The sequence below is a fragment of the Galeopterus variegatus genome, unplaced genomic scaffold, assembly GCF_000696425.1.
Source record: "Galeopterus variegatus unplaced genomic scaffold, G_variegatus-3.0.2 Scaffold2356, whole genome shotgun sequence".
Lineage (NCBI taxonomy): Eukaryota > Metazoa > Chordata > Mammalia > Dermoptera > Cynocephalidae > Galeopterus > Galeopterus variegatus.
This window is the reverse complement of record NW_007728467.1, coordinates 72,927-89,129: the sequence shown is the minus strand read 5'-3', so window position 1 is coordinate 89,129 and position 16,203 is coordinate 72,927. Positions and strand designations below refer to the sequence as shown.

Below are 16,203 nucleotides of genomic sequence, written 5' to 3'. Positions count from 1 at the left end.
ATATTTAGTTTGCATATTAAAATTGGTTAATCTGGCTTTTCTCTTTATGTTTGAGTTAATATTTGTGACATATCTTTGTATAAAATAATTTCTGCTATATATACAAAATTGTGACAAGTAACATTTTGCTTACATTTTAAATTATAGTTATAAATTGATGATTCATTTTCATTGCTAAAAAAAAGTTGGTCTCATAAAAATATACATAGATTTGAAACAAAAAAAAACTGAGCTAAACAAAGATACAGGCTTGCATTGCTTCTAGGATTGGTAACAGCCTGATTTCATTCCGAAACCTAATTTCTAGATTTATCTTCAAGCAATACCACTCTAGGTCAGCTCTTCTTTTTCTGAAACATGTTCTTATTTTGTTCCACAGTAATCTTACTTCTCTGTGGGTTTATGCTGGTCTCTAGACCTCTCTACATAGAGGCATTTCCTTTTATTGTGAGGGGAAGCACTTCTGCCTAGACCTTCACAAGTGCTACACTGACTGCAATTATAAGAATGTCCGTGATGACAACAACAGGATACTTGCTGATGTTGCTGCCTTTTAATTCATTTATTTCAAAAACCTTTTGTGTGTTTATGCATGTGGAAATACTTAAATGTACACAAAAGTAGAGAAAACATATAATTAACCTGCATAGACTTATCTCCCATCATTTTCTGCCATGCTTGTTGCATCCAATACCCTTGTGGCTTTTGCTGCTATTGAAATGTTTTAAAGCAACTCATAGATATATCATTTACTTGTAAATACTTCAGAATATTTCTCTAAGAGGTAAGACCTTAAGAAAAAAAACAAAAATAAAACATGATCAAAAACAGGGTCCATACTTTATGTCCTCACTCATAAATGGGAGCTAAGAGAGAAAGAAGGGAGGAAAGAAAGACCACAGTGGTGTGTTGGACTTGCAGAGAGAGCGAGCATACCCAGGGTTGTGGAGTGGTGGGTGGGGAGGGGTGAAGGCGGGGGAAGGAAAGAGAGGTTGGGGATTAATTGGGCAGGGGACATGGAGAATAATTGCAATTTGTGGTAATGTGGCCATGCTGATAGTATTGATCTGGCCATCACATCTTGGGCATAAGTGGTGATAGTCAGCTTTGTACCCTGTGAATATGCATAACCAGTAACATTAAAAACAAAGAAACAAACAAAAAATCCCAGGATCTAAATAAGGTCCACACATTGCATTGGTTTGTATGGCTGTGCCACCATTTGTTAAATTCTTGATGTAGGCCACATTTTTTTACAGATGTTATCTTACCTACCCTCATAGCACACTGCAGAGGGAGGAACCATCATCTCCGTCTCCCAGTTAGAGAGTATAGTGAGAGTGTTTAGATGGCTTGCCTCAGCTTGCATGACTGCATAGGACAGATGCCATATAAGGACCCAGACTTCAAAGTCATTTCTCTTTTATGCTTTATCATCTCCTCCTGTTCCTTGGGAAGGCCAGATCGTTGCTTACTTTATGTCCACCACTTTTACCATTATGTCATGTTGCCTCTCATATCCTTTGCCCTTTCCCGGTGTTTAGCAAATCTAGATCTTTCAAAGAGCCAGTTGGGAAGAGCGGTTGTACCTTTTGCTGAAATCAAGCTTCAGAAAAGAGCTGCTGAAGCCTTGGATGGTGGTTTCCTTTTTTACCTGGAATTTTCCAGCTCCTGAATCAGAAGCAGGCTTCCTCCATCATCCTGGTTTTGAATGCTTAGCTCTTAGCTTATCTTCAGAGCAGAGATGACACCAATCCCTTAAACAGGAGGTCTTAGCTTATGAGCTCATGTCCCTTACTTTTTGTTGATGACTCATCACTCAGATGCCCTTAAAATGTTATGTCTATAACATTTTTGAAAGACAAAAATACTTCCCATACATGTTTACACTGAAAGATAGGATTCCCAGCCAATAAAAGGGGATGCTTGGTTATATTGTTTTTCCCTACATTTTGGAATTGCGGGTGCTTTATTTACTTATTTACTTATCTATCTATCTATCTATCTATCTATCTATCTATCTATCTATCTATCTATCTGTCTATCTATCATCTATCTATCTATCTATCTTTAGGTGAATACATTTACTAGCCTTAATTAAAATTCATTTACATGGTGAGATAATTTTTCTCTTTTTAATTCTTTCTTTGATCTTCAGAGTAGATCTCAGGTTGGTGTTGACATGTTTTCACAAATTCCTAAAACTTGCAAAGCTTGCTTTTTAACAAATGGAGAATAGCTCTCAGGTTCAGAGATCTCGGCTGGCAACAGAATTTAATAACACTGTTTTGTTTTAATTGTATTTATTTTTAAGGTTTTCTTCTATTTATACAAATGGGATTGTTTTTCTATTTATGATTAAAATATAAGGGTTTCTTTTAAAAATGTATTTATGTAGGCAACAAATAGTAATTTTTAAAGAAAAAGTACGAGGTAATAATTGGTAATGCTCTGTGTACTTATTACATTATTTTATATTGCCAAGTTTATATATTATAAGTTTTTAGAGTAATTTCTGGTACATGATAATTAGTAAAAAATAGTAGTTGATATTATTATCTGGAGGCAGTATTACTCATTAAGTTAGGCTTTAGGCTGGTTAGCTCATGGTGCTAATAACACTAAGGTCCAGGGTTTGAGCCCTGTATTGGTCAGCTGCCAAAAACAAACAAAAAAAACCCCAAAGTTAGGCCTTTAGAGAGACCTGGGTTTCAAGACTAGTTTTGCCATATTTTAGCCATGTTACCGTGGAGAAGTTACATCTGTGAAATGGGGATGATAATATTTCAAATCATTGTTATGGGTTTGGAATTAAATAATATGGTCACATGTACATTTTCACTTGACACTGGTATAAGCTTTTATTTTGTTAAACCCATAAGTACAGCACAAAGTTTTTATGCTAGAATTAATTTTTTTATCAGATTACTTCTTCGATCAATACTACATCTAGCTTGTTTACAATGTAAAACTATTAAGAATTCTATATGAGCTAAATACATTATAAAGATTTAGAATACACAGTTTACTTTTGTGATGTAATAAATGAACTTAAGCGACGGTAACTATTACTTAGTTGAAGAGGCCAGCGTCAAATAAATACAGAGTGGAGTAAGCAGTGAAATCCAGTATCTACTTATGATACCTGCAATGTTTCTGGTAAAAACCCATGCCAAAGATACACAGAAAAATACTAATTACTTTTAGTTGCTTGGTTTATTGTTAATCATATCACTTTTACTTATATATCTCCTAATTACAAAATAAATGATCTATTTACCAGAAAAATCTATAGTAAGCGTGGGGGGTTGGGTGGGGTATGGTATTATGACTGGATGGAGGAGTTGTTATTACAAGATATTATAATAATTATTGTGAAAATCTTTTCATGCATAAGTGTTTTAGGGTAAATGATAAAAAACAACAGCATAGAATTTTCTTTTTTGTTGTATAAAAGTGATGTTTAGCTCTAATGCTATGTGACATCCATGCTAAATAGTACTAAAAGTGTCAGAAAGTCCTTAGAATGCTACTTTATACAAAGACTGGTTCTGCCGTAGAGACCTCAAGAACTGGTAGGCAGTAGAAATTAAAGAGGACAAAATCTACAACTTATTGTTTCTACATCTGTAAGTGGCAATAGTATGTTGTAGGTGCTCTTGAAATTAGTGGCCACCCAAGGAACAATTTAAAATAGAATGTTGCTGTAGGATTCAAAGATATTAACTTATTTTATTGTTTCCACTTGGCACTTCAAACTGTGTGTGAAATAGTGGGAAGGATTTATAGTTTTCCTGACTTTCCTTTTCTCTAACTTTCATTTGGGTTTCACTGGTTCTTGTGGTAAGCCCTGGAGGAATTTCACTCCATCATCTTTGCTGCGCTCCCTAATGTGACCCATGTTCATTTTCTTTTAGTCTGGGAAGGCATAACAATGACATTAGGGCACCAACAAATCAGCCCTAATGCCAACCCACAGTGGTGATTGTTTCGCACTGTATTGTTTTTCATTCTTATTTTCATGCACATGTTCGTTAATGCCAGCACTGCCCTAAAGCTCCCTGAAAGCACATTTCAATGATGGTAAGACCAGGCCAAGATTGAGACATTGAGCTTCTTTCTAGGCCAAAGCACGAGAGACTAGAGGGTCAGCAGTGGCTGAACCCAGGTCTGCTGTGAGCACACAGGGAAGGGTGCCATCTGCAATGCTGTTACGTCACAGTAACATGCAGATCATATCTTGCTACACATATGGCTATACTTAACAGAATTAGCTTTAGTATAGATGGATCTTTAGACAATTGTCCACGTATTGGAATTTGTGGGGTGCAGAAAGCCTCTCTGCATGCAAAATGGCACTCTAGTTCTGTCAAGGTTTGTGTGATAAAAACAAGTAGGTGACCTTATTGAGCACCCACCGTGTGCCAAAAAAATGAACTAAGCTATTTGATTTCATTGCCTTTAAAGTGTGTTACACATTTGATTTCATTTAAAGCTCACAGCAAACCTAGGAAGTAGATGATAAAATGATGGTGATTTTAAAGTTCAGGAAACTAAGGCATGAATTGACATAGGAGCCAGCAATTGGCAGAGTATGGTTTAAACTCAGTCTCATCTAAGAGCCCACAGGATCAAGCACAGTATTAGGGAAAACGTCAACTGCAGGCCTAATCACAGCTGAGTTCCAGATCCTGTCCCCTCCCTCACTCTGGGTTCTCAGCCAGAAGACCTAACCACCGCCGAGCCTTGACATTCCCACCCCTCAGAGAGGAAAACAGCAAGGGCTCCCCATCTTCCACACACTGGATTTTTATTTTTACTTTTTTGTTTGTTTTGTAAAAGGCAGATGAGATAAAAGAAAGCAATTTTAAAATAACTCTGAAGCAGGTTCAATTCTGAGAGTTTCAGACATGTCTGATAAGGGTGCAGAGAAATAACCAGCCTAGAAGGTCATTTGCATGGAATCTGAGGTGCTTCCTGGGGTAAGAAATTAACCAGTGTCTCAGAAATAACTGGGAATACATGACTTGATGGATTTCTATTTGCAGGGGGTGTCAGGGTAGATTTACCTAAAAACCATATTTTTATATATTTAGTACATGAATTTATTAAATACATAAATATATATTAAATATGACATGATAAATATATTATGCATAACATAAATATGTCTAATATAATATTGCTATGTATATATATTTGTATATTTACAGCTCTAGTCATCAGAGGTCAGGAGGTGTTTAGAGTGGAGCACTGTTGCTATTAGTAAAATCTTTCTCCCAGTCCAGCCCCTTGGATGCATGACTATGTCCTAAGAGAAAAAGTTTTAATTAAAAACATGGAAGACCTATTTTACTGAGTGGTGTGGCACATCAGGGCACAGTTAATATTACTCCAGTGTCACATAACATGACAGGTAGGGAGCCACTTTTTTCATTCTGTCACGTTTTACCACACAGCTCAGGAGGGCTTAGGGTGGCCACTGACGGAAAATTGCTTTGCTTGGGAGAGAAGCAGGAGAGATCAAGCGCTCCATACGGAGCAGATCCGAATGGTTTCACTGCTGGCAAGACGCAGCAGAATGGTGGCGGGGCAGCAGCAGAGCAAGCCCGCAGTGACCACAGATATCGAACAACTGGGCCCAGGTGGCGTTTGGGGAGCAGAAGTGCACCATGAATGGAAACCATCGTGGTGTACTACATGGTGACAGATGCAGGGGGCGAAACTGCTGTGTCGACAGGAGTGTGGAGCACTGCATGGCCCGACTGAGCACGTGGGGTACCTGGTGGAACAGTGTGGATACCAAGAGTGTAAAGCCCACGGAACTGCCAGAAATATTTAGAGAAAATTTTGCCAGAAGCTGGAATTTCTGCATGAGGAGGTGGGCACCAAAACTAGGTCATCGGGGTGATCCCTGTGAGGTAATTTGTAAAATTATCTAATAGAAATTATTATTACTGTATTTCTATAGTATTAGGTATATAAGAAGGAATCAGAATTTCACGTTCGTTCTAACATGATATTGGAAATTTTCATCATTTTTGGACAAAAGGCATTTCTTTCATTCTTCCATGCATCCACTGAAATGTATTTGGAAGAGGGCCAGTTGATAATTCACGTACAAGGGGAATTTTGAAAATGTCATAGAGAAATAAAATTAAAAGATAATACGATTAAGATGTACGATATTAAGAACAGTTCACTTGAGAGGAATAACAAGCCTCCCTTTACCAAGTAGATGGAACAGAATGGCACCTTTTGATTACAAGAAGGAGGGAGAGGAAAGTAGAGAAAAATTAGAGGTGGTCCTGCTATGAAAGACTTTCCGGGAGTTGCACTGGGGACGCTGGGAACCATGGCAGGGGAGCCTGCCCAAGGACAAGAGGAGGCTTCCTGTTGGGCTTGGGGCTAACCCTGAGCACCGGTGAGGTTCAAAATGTACTGTGTAAGGTGAACACAGAAAAGCATTGTGCAAAAAAAGGAAGGGAAGAGAAGGCAGCATTCAAAGTCCCTGATGAAGAAGTCATGTGGGAGATGAACATGGTGCCGGGAACTCTGAAAGCGCTTGTGCTGTCACAATACACCACATCTATGCTTGTGCGTCAGATGAACCACTTGACTTGAATTTTCATGTGTGTGGAAAAATACATACATTTAAACTCTAGAACCACTCTTAGTGCTTCAAAATGCTGAGATATCTGTAAACAAAGAACAACTGAGGGGGGAAATGTACTGATACAAAGAAAAGAAAAAACCCAATGCATACCTCTTGTCCCAGGCTCAATCCAGGCCATGTGCTTGTGGATGGGAATGACGCAATCTGCTGCGTCATTCCCATATTTAAAGTGGTATTTCTCTCTCAATTTTTGAGGCATTCAAACATATAGTTGATGCCTCGAAAATTATATGCACTTATTCTGCAGTGCTATGGCAGAATATACTTGCATGTATGCTGTGTTTCTTAATTCTTTCCAATTAAAACTTCCCAGTGGAAGTTTCATATGCTTCCATGCTTATAAAATGTCTATGCCAAGAATGCCTACACAACATGATATTCACAGTCAACTATCTTGTGTTGAGTGCTCAGTAGGAGCCAGTGGGCTGTGCATTAACATACAGCACTTACATCATCATTCTATCACTGCTATGAAGTAGGTTTTTAAAAAATTGTTTTTGAAATAATTATAGATTCACAGGAAGTTGCAAAAAATAGCACTAAGAGGTCTCATGTATTCTTCACTCAGTTAAATAACCACAGCACAATATCAAACAGGAGGGTGACATTGATACAATATATGTGTATAGCTCTGTGCCATTTTTTCAGGTGTAGATTTGTGCTTCCACCACCACATTTGAGACACAGAACTACTCCATCACCACAAAGATCTTTTTTGGTGCCACCTCTGTATAGTCACCCTCCCCTCTTCCCACCCTGCCCCCCCAATCCTGGGGCAATCACTCATCTGCTCTACCTCTTTATAATTCTGTAATTTCAAGAGTGTGATGTAAATGAAATCAGAACATGTGGCTGTCTGAGACTAGAAATTTTCACTCAGCATCCTGCTCTGAGGCTCTTGCAAGCTGTTGCACGTATCAGTGATTTGACCTTTTTATTACTGAGTAGAATCCTGTGGTTTGGATGTACCATGGTTTGTTAACTACTTCTCTGTTGAAGAACATTTCAGTTGTTTCCAGTTTTGGGCAATGACAAATAAAACTACTATGAACATTTACGTACCAGTTGTTGTGATGCAGGCTTCAATAAACACATTTCAGAGCTAAGTCTGAGGAGATAAATAAATTCTTCAAAGTACACTTCTAAGCCACTAACAGGTATCTGAACCCAGCTGTTTTTACTTTATCTCCTGTGTTGTTCCCATTATCCCATATTAACTGAGAACAAACTGTTCACAGTGTAGAAAAGTAATGATTATACATATGATTACTTCTTGATAAAACATTAGTTTTAAAATAATATCTGCTCAATGACTTGACTGCTTTTAGCATCACGTATGCACATTCATTCACTCATCCATTCACAAGAACAAATGTTTGAGTATCTAGTAGGTGTCAGGACCTGTGCTGAGTGTTGAAGCAAGGTGCTTGCCTTACAGAAGATTTTACAAAATACCATGTTTGTAGTGTAGAGGCAGCCTGCTCTGTTACTTGGTTTGAACAGTGTTAAATTTTAGTTAGAAAATGTTCATTCAGAGTTAATGAGTGCTATAATATGTAAATGTGTGTTCTTCAATTTAAATTTGGTGAAAGATTTGGGTTAATATACTTTGTCTTGTATTAGGAAAGCAATTGCTGATCGTGCATGCACAAATAAAAGATCTAATTTTGCAAGGTATGCTATTCAGTACTTCTTTCAAGGAGGGGTGAAGTTCAGATGGATTTTTGTTTTTATTTTGTTTACAAATTAATGGTTTCTTCTGCTTATTTTGTGTGTTCTTATTATGCTTATTCTGCTTATTCTTTCCCCCAATAGCATGAAAAATTAATCAACCGTCCACAGAGTACCAAAAGAATTTCTACAGATCCTTTAGGTAAGGAATATTTTCTCTGTCCTTATTATAGTGCTTTCCCCCCCTTATATTATATGTAGATGTGACTCCTTTTATGAAAGGAATGGAGAAAGTGACTTCCAAATTTAAGCAATCATTAACTTTATCAGTTTAATAAGCGGATTTTCCTTGGGAAGTCATGTACATACCAACCAAAATAGCATTCTTGAATATGAGCGTACTTCAAAAAGTTCATAGAAAGATACATATTACCTTTTAATTCCATTTTTCCACAAACTTTTTGAAGTACCCTTATATGAATGTAATTAAAGTTGTGTTGAAATCTCCAATAAATGTGAACCTTACTAAAAATTATTTTACTCAGATAACTAGTAATTGCTTAGTTCAGTAAATAGACAACTACAGTTTGTTTTAAAATGTTGCAAATCTTTAAGTGTGGTCAGTTCAAACCAACATTCGAGGTCAATAGATTTAAAATAGAGGTATGTATTTGTATAAAACCACAAGGGGAACATTTAATATTTGGTTTTGGTTATGCATAATCCAGTTACATAAAAATGACACAGACGTCAGGGTAGAATTTGACACTTTTGGCCTTTGAAACAATTCATTTTGGGATGTTAATAGCTACTAATAGGATAATTTATTGATCTTCAAAAGACATTAGTAAGTGTGTTTTGATTAGTCTGTCAGGTGTACCATAGATGGCACAGAATTCCAGTCAGGGTTTTCCCTTATGAATTCCTATAAAAAATGCATAGGCTTTACTGAGCTACATCAGGAGCAGGGTGGGAATAGACTCTAGTATAACACATCCTCCCCAGGACAATAACACTATTTTAAAAGAGCAGATAATGTAGAAAACAAAACAAAACAAAACAAACAAACAGAAAAAGATGAAAGCTCAGCAAGTTTAAATAATGTTAACTTTTGAAGAATTTGATGTTTAAATAAAAACACAATCACTGCCATCGTTAACAACCACCAGAGAGCACAGGAGTATAATGACCCTTCTTCTATGTACTAGGAAGTCTTAGGTTGTTACACAGGTTAGGAGGTATTGGTCCCCACAGAAATCTTCCTGCAGGACCAATGTCATGAGAGCTGCTGCAGGAAGGATGATAGTAAATGAGGTTAGACATTCTGAGTAAAAACATTAAAACTACGAAACATTTAAAATGCCAAGTTGAGAAGTTTAGACTTCTACAAGAGCTTAGGAAGACCCTACAAGAGCTTTATTAATAGGAGACAGATAAGATCAGATTAGACTTCCCAAACTTCTCTCTATTCTTTTGTGTGGAAGACCAAAGTGAGTCCAAACTAACAGCAGGGATACGAGTTAGAATCCTGGTTCCTACTCAAGGATAGAGACAGGTAGGACACAATTAAGATTGAGTCAGTAATGCTGGAAAGTAGGGGGAATATTGGAGATGTTTTGAGTTAGGAGCATCAGAGTGAAGGAAGATCTGGTGGATAAAAGAAAAGGCCAAAGTTGATGATTTTGATTCTAGAAATATGTCCTTTGTGTTGGCTGTAGTATACATTGGTAAAGACAACTAGGATATGAATATTTCAAATGCTACACCAGGATTTAGGAAAACAAAGAGATAAAGGTGTAAAAGATCTGGATATTTCACACAGAGGAGATGGTTAAGGCAGTGTGAGGTGATGAATTCATTGAAGGGAAAGGACTGAGATAGAAGAGGCCTGACATGGAATCATTCATTCAGCAATATCAGGAGGAAGAAAGTCGGCAAAGGGCAGGAAAGAGAGGAGGAGCATCAGAGGAGGCCTGGCTCCAAGGAGAGGACTGCAGAGCTTCGTGGGAGTCAGGGAAGGTGCAGGCTGAGAATCGTTGCTTAAGTAGTAATTTGGAGGGCTCTAGGAAGATTTGAAAGAAAGGCATCAGTAGGGCTTCAAAAGAAGGAAGAGAGCCCCCGAAGTGAGGGTTTCAGTAGTGAGTCGATAGTGAGAAACTCAAAGCCCGAAGTTTACATAGTCAGTAAAAGATTTTATGGTAAAGAGAAGGGAAGAAATAGCACAGTAGCTTGACATAGCAGAGGCAAGGAAAGAGGACATCTGAGTGTTTGTAAGAAGCGTGGAAGGAACCCATGGTGAGGAGGAGATTAAGGGACAGGTGTGAAGGGAAAATATTTGATGAAAATCGCTGTGGGGGACAGAATCCAGAAAATGAGAAGTGAGATTTTTGCAAGAAAATGATTTTGAAATAAAAACAAGGTTATGAGAACTCAGGTCAAATGACTTTGGATAAAGTTGGGGAAACATACACAGACTAAGTGAAACAGAATGAGAGTGAGATTGGGGTTTAAGAATGGGAGAAAAGTTCTTGGTCATTGCTATGGAAATTTTAAATTAAGTTTAGGAAAAACAATATTTTAAAAATGGTTTTGTAAGCTACAAAGGGCTCAAATGGTAAAAAGCAACACAGTGTTTGTTGATCACATTCAACTTATTTTCATAACCTTGGGCAGCCCAGTAGTTGAATGCAGTGTGAGTAAAGCAGAGTTCATGTTGACACATTGAGAACAATAAAAGACAAAGAGAACAACATATTTCAAAGTGGTTGCAAGACCACCATTGATGTATATAGCTGAACATTTGGAGCAGCATGGGTACAGAGGTACGTGAGACCCTGCAAGGGTGACTGAATGACTGGGAAGGAGGGATATCAAAGGAATCACTGTTATTAGTGATGGGAGCAAAGAACCATAGTAAACAGGAGCAAAGGCATAGAAGCCTTGGAAGTTTAGGAGGTGGAGGTCAGCAGTAACACTGAGACACTGGGGCCATGGAGGAGGAATAATTCTGGCTGATGATGAAACATGAGGATTGGCTATGAAAGTCAGTTTTTGTTTTGGAATCAGGAGACAGGTTACTGGAGTTGTCAAGATTAAGGTACTGGGTGGTCGGAAGTGTGACTGATTATCAACAGGGTTGCTGATGAAGCTGCGGGAGACAGATGATGTGGATGGGAAGAGGAAGGCCTGCCCAGGTACCCTGGACATCAAAATGAATGTATTGCACGGTGGTAGCAGAACGTTGGCTTGAAACTGACAGTGAAGAACAAGGATGTGTTGGCCCCTTTTCCTGAGTAGCTTTAACAGAAAAGTGGCTTTACAGTGTAAAATCAGAGTGCAATTTATGGGAGTAGGAGATTGGAAGAAGTAGTTGAGAACAGGGCAGATGGAATTCTTTGCTAACGCCAGAGCAGGGCAACTGGTGCAGGGGTGAGCATGAGAGCTGGAGAAGGAGGCTGTGATGCAGGAGAGGGCTGGAATACGCAAGGGGAGAGAACTAGGGCCTAGGGGTTTTACTCAGAGTAATAGATCTAAATTACACAATAAATACAATAACAACCATAACAACAGGGGGTAGAAAGGAGTCATGCAGAGTAAGGGAAGGGCTATGCTGGGTATACAGGACATGTTCAGAGGAGATGTCTGCAGGTCTAAATAGTTCCAAAGACCAGTGGAAATGTTGGCATAAAAGACTTTCCACAGAACTGCCCTCTGGGTAGTGGATCTTGGTGAGTGTGTGTGTGTGTGTGTGTGTGTGTAGTTGGGTGGGTGTGTGTAGTTGGGTGGGTGTGTGAAGACTGGCTAGCTGCTGTATCATTTATGCATCACGTTAATACTAATAAAGGGAAATATCTTTTTGAACCTAAAAAATATTCTTTAACACAATGCTACTCAAAGTATGGTTGGGGATCCTAGTATCAGCATCTTCTGGGAGCTTGTTAAAAATGCCAAATTTTGTCCCCACCCTAGTCCTACTCAATGAGACTATGTGGTCTGGGGCCTAAAAACCATCTTAACAAGTTCTCCTCGTTTTCGGGTACATTAAAAGTTCAGAAGCATTTATTTTATTTATTTATTTTTAATTTTTTAATTTTAATTTTTCAGTATACAATACAGTTGATTTTCGTGTCCCTTTACTGATTCCTCTTTCCCCCCTCCCTCTCCCCACCCTACCCATCAACATCATATCTGTTCACTTGTCTTAACAAGTTCAAAGAATTATTGTGATTGTTGTGTCTTCTTCCCCGCCCCTCCCATTTACTTGTATATTTATTTATTTATTTATTTTTATCTCCCACAAATAAGTGAGAACATGCGATATTTCTCTTTCTGTGCCTGACTTATTTCACTTAATATCATTTTTTCTAAGTCCATCCATGTTGTTGTGAATGGTAGTATTTCATTCTTTTTTTTTTTTTCCTTTTGTCTTTTTTTTTTTACTGACCGGTAACGGGATCGCAACCCTCGGTGTTGTGCCTGCACCGCGCTCAGCCAGTGAGCGGGAACCGGTCTCCACATGGGATCCGAACCCTCAGTGGGAGCGCCGCCGTGCTCCCAAGCGGCGCACTCTCCAGTGCACCACCGGGCCGGCCCTCATTCTTTTTTATAGCAGAGTAGTATTGCATTGTGTAGATTAACCACATTTTATTTATCCACTCATCTGATGATGGACATTTGGGCTGGTTCCAACTCTTGGCTATTGTAAATAGTGCTGCAATAAACATTGTAGTACAGGTATCCCTCAGAAGCATTTCTAACACTTTGCAATAGCTGGTCCCCTCAGAAGATGACCCCAGCAATGGCAGGGATTCAAGGGCTCTTAACTAACCTCCTGGGCAGTCTTATGTTTCTCTACTGCTCAGGGGCCAACCTAGAAAGCAGATAGATTTCCTATAGACAGGTGTGGAGGGTTAGATCAGCTCAGCCACTAAGAAAGCAAGAAACGGCCCTAACACTGTGTTTTCCGTATGTGCCTGACAGAAGCTCTTTGGGACAACTTGCTCCACTGGCTGGCAGAGGAGCTCTCAGAGGAAAATGCCAAGTCTCTTTCTTCATCCCTCCCTCTGCACCGCAGCACCGTTCAGCTCATCAAACTCAAGAACCCTGACGATCTCACAGAACAGATCCATGAACTTCTTTGCTTCTGGAAAAAATCGCTCCCAACTTCTACTGACAAACCTCGCCTCCTGGCTCGGCATCTTCGCAAGATTGGCAGGAGTGATCTTGCAGAAGAGCTCAAATTCAAGTGGGAAAATAAAGTGTTCACTGAACCACAGCAGTGGTTTGATATGGCAGCTGAGTAGAAGCCGGATGGCTCTTCCTTTTGCCCTAGAAATTGGCTCATGGTGGGTTTTTGAGATTGTTTCTGTCCATATTTTCCTAGCAGCTTCTAAGTAACATCGTTTGAAGTGAGTCTATGTGATAGATATGCTGTTGAGAAATCAATAAGACAAATGGAGAAGACAACAAAAGGCATTCGTGGGTGTGACCGCACCTTGGTGGTCAAATGATGTATGTCCTGTAATCATAACCACCTTGAGTTCCACCAGGCTCAACAGCATCTGCAATAGAGTTTGCCCTGTTTATGTTTTAATAGCTGAGATTGCTTTCTGAGTGCAAAGGGAAGATAAACAGAATCATTTATTTTTGTTATCTACATAAAATTAAACCAGTTATCCACGATTCCAAGCAACCAGTTGAAGTTACATGGATACCATAGAGCCCACAGATAACAATATAAATTAAATTGGACCCAGAGACCTGATGTTGGTGATAGCAAGTCACTTTAAGAAGACAGAAAAGCTAGAAATAAATTAGAAATAGAAATAACACTTCAACCATTTACTGCCACAGTCTCTTCTTTTATAAAAATGTAGCTTGGAATAGAAAAAGTTTCATATCTTATTTTCAGTGAAAAGAGGCACTGCAGAGAAAGGAAAGTGTCACTGAAAGAATTCAGAGCTTATTTCACCTAATTACAAAAGCAACCTGCTTTAAATCAGTGAACTGAAACCTCATTATATAAGCCCTATCTGCTCTTTTCTAAAGACAAACAAAATCTGTAAAAAAATCACAAAACCAAAAAAAAAAAAAAAGAAAAATTAATGATACTTACCAAAACCCCTCTATCCATTGATAATCCCTATTAATGACTAGTATAAGCTTTGAAGTTTTAGAAAACCAAAAGCTCTTTAGCTCCCGAAAGCAGTTTGATATAAATAGGATATTGCATTAGTTTCACTGATTTATTAACGTAAACTGTCAGGGCCTTGGCTTCAAACATTAGTAGCAATTAGTTTCAATTACTGAATACCTACAAATTAATGAAATTATTTGAAAAATTAAATATGGTGATGGCTCTCAAATTTACTTTTTAAATTTATTTATCATTATTATTTTTTTACATTCTAAGATGTTGCAGAGTAGTTGGTGGTGAGGGGAGAGCGGAAGGGGTAGGGGAATAGGGTGAGAGGACGAGAAGGCGGGGGCATGATTGAGGCCCGTGGCACCCCCCATTCAGGCAGGGGAGCCAGGGGGCTTCTGTCTCTTCTAGGTTTTCTAGGTGTTCTTTGGTGATGTCAGACCTTTAGGGTTAATATCAGAACTTTGTCTCTGATCTGTGGATTTTTGTGTTTTCTTTCACCTCTGTATTGGATTATTAGCTACCCCCACCACGTAAACTCTGCACTGGAATAATTTGTTGTCCTTTGCTTACATCTAAAATGGGGGAACTTCCTGTGGGAACCAGCACTTGAGCCCTGTGGTTGAGCTAAATTGCTGCTTTGCTGCTGATTCTCTGGGGAAGGCTTTTTGTGCAGCTCAGGTTTTAATTGCTGACCTTGTAAGCACTACTGGGTCTTGTGAGGTCTGGTACACCTGGGTTGTGTGGAAACTCTGGTCTGGGCCTGACTCTTTTCAGCAAACTGTACCCCTTACCATTCTATATTCCTGACCAGTCTTCACTGAGTGAAGTAAACTGGGTCTGTGCTGATTGGGGGCAGATCAACTGTCCATGCTGTGCCCCAGTGTTCCCCCGGTGGGCCTGTCTCCTCCACTCCCCACACTCCAAACACTTCCCATGGGGTGGAGCGGTGATTGGGTCCCTTGGGATGACTGAGCTGCCTTTGAATGGCTCCTTTTTTCAGTTGTCTGTGGCCCCTCGCTCCTATATGTGTCCATGGGAACCCTGTCAGTGGTCTTGCTGGCCTGGCCCAAGGCCCTCTTCTCCCCTGCAGCCTCCAAGCAACTTTGTGCAAGTGGCACAGCTGTGGCTTTTGCCAGCTCTTGCTCCGTGTGCTCACCAGGGCCAGCCTGGAAATGGCTGGGGCTCACAACAGTCTGGGAGGTCCTTTCTTTCTTTCATTGTGGCTTCTCCTGCCTTCATGCACTCTGTAGATCTCTCTTCCTCTTCCCCTGAGCTCTAGCAGCCCTAGCTTGGCAGTCATTGCTTTTTAATAGTTGTAAATTGGTTGATTGAGGGAAAGAGTGATGCTGGTGGCCGTCTATTTCGCCATCTTGATCGGAAGTCCGGCCCTCAAATTTAAAGACAAGATTTCCTTCTATGAACTAACGAGGGACTTACATATCTCCTTTGGTTATATATTGATAAAAGAAATCCTAATTTCCAAACACATTCCCCTTAAGAATCATTTTTTTTTTTAGTGATTTTTTAAAAATTGAAACATAATTGATTGTACATATCTGCGGGGTACAGCATTGAATATCAATACCTCTATGCAATATATGATGCTCAAATCAGGATAGTTAGTGTATCCAACATTACACAATGTAATCATTTTTTATGGCCCTTTACCAATTTTTTGCTAACCCTGCCTTCTCCCTTTCCCACCTCTGGT

General features: G+C 39.2%; 1 protein-coding gene across 1 annotated transcript in view; it reads left to right on the top strand.

Annotated features, from left to right (window-relative positions):
* The window catches only part of DTHD1 (death domain containing 1), a 54,209-nt gene extending 39,537 nt beyond the window's left edge, over window positions 1-14,672 (top strand). The window contains exons 8-9 of the mRNA XM_008581434.1: window positions 8,492-8,549; window positions 13,328-14,672. Coding sequence (XP_008579656.1) covers window positions 8,492-8,549; window positions 13,328-13,650 — 381 coding nt within the window. The 3' untranslated portion in view covers window positions 13,651-14,672. The remainder of the gene's footprint in view (window positions 1-8,491; window positions 8,550-13,327) is intronic.
* Window positions 14,673-16,203: the final 1,531 nt, after the last annotated feature.